At 59.8% G+C, this 251-nt stretch overlaps 1 protein-coding gene across 1 annotated transcript in view; it reads left to right on the top strand.

The window, feature by feature from the left end:
• Window positions 1-6: 6 nt before the first annotated feature.
• The window catches only part of LOC104401877 (5'-AMP-activated protein kinase subunit gamma-3-like), a gene marked incomplete at its 5' end in the record, with an annotated part of 2,257 nt that continues 2,012 nt past the window's right edge, over window positions 7-251 (top strand). Inside the window, 1 exon segment of the mRNA XM_010009593.1 lies at window positions 7-239. Coding sequence (XP_010007895.1) covers window positions 7-239 — 233 coding nt within the window.

Genomic DNA, 251 nt, shown 5'->3' with positions numbered 1-251 from the left:
GAGGAGGAAGAAGAGGGCAGACAAAGGAGCCCAAGACCCATCACCTTCACGCTGGGCAACATGGTGCTGGGACTGGGCCCAGAGAGTGACTTCCAGAGCCCTGATGCTGAGGTCTACATGCACTTCATGAGGAGCCACTGCTGCTATGATGCCATCCCCACCAGCTGCAAACTCGTTGTCTTTGACATCTCCCTGGAGGTGACAAAGTGGGGGATCGGCAGGGACGGGCAGGGCAGGAGCGGGCTCAGGGG

This window comes from Nestor notabilis, unplaced genomic scaffold (genome assembly GCF_000696875.1).
Source record: "Nestor notabilis isolate BGI_N333 unplaced genomic scaffold, ASM69687v1 scaffold22352, whole genome shotgun sequence".
NCBI lineage: Eukaryota > Metazoa > Chordata > Aves > Psittaciformes > Psittacidae > Nestor > Nestor notabilis.
The sequence above is the reverse complement of the archived record's forward strand: the minus strand, read 5'-3'. Positions and strand labels throughout refer to the sequence as shown.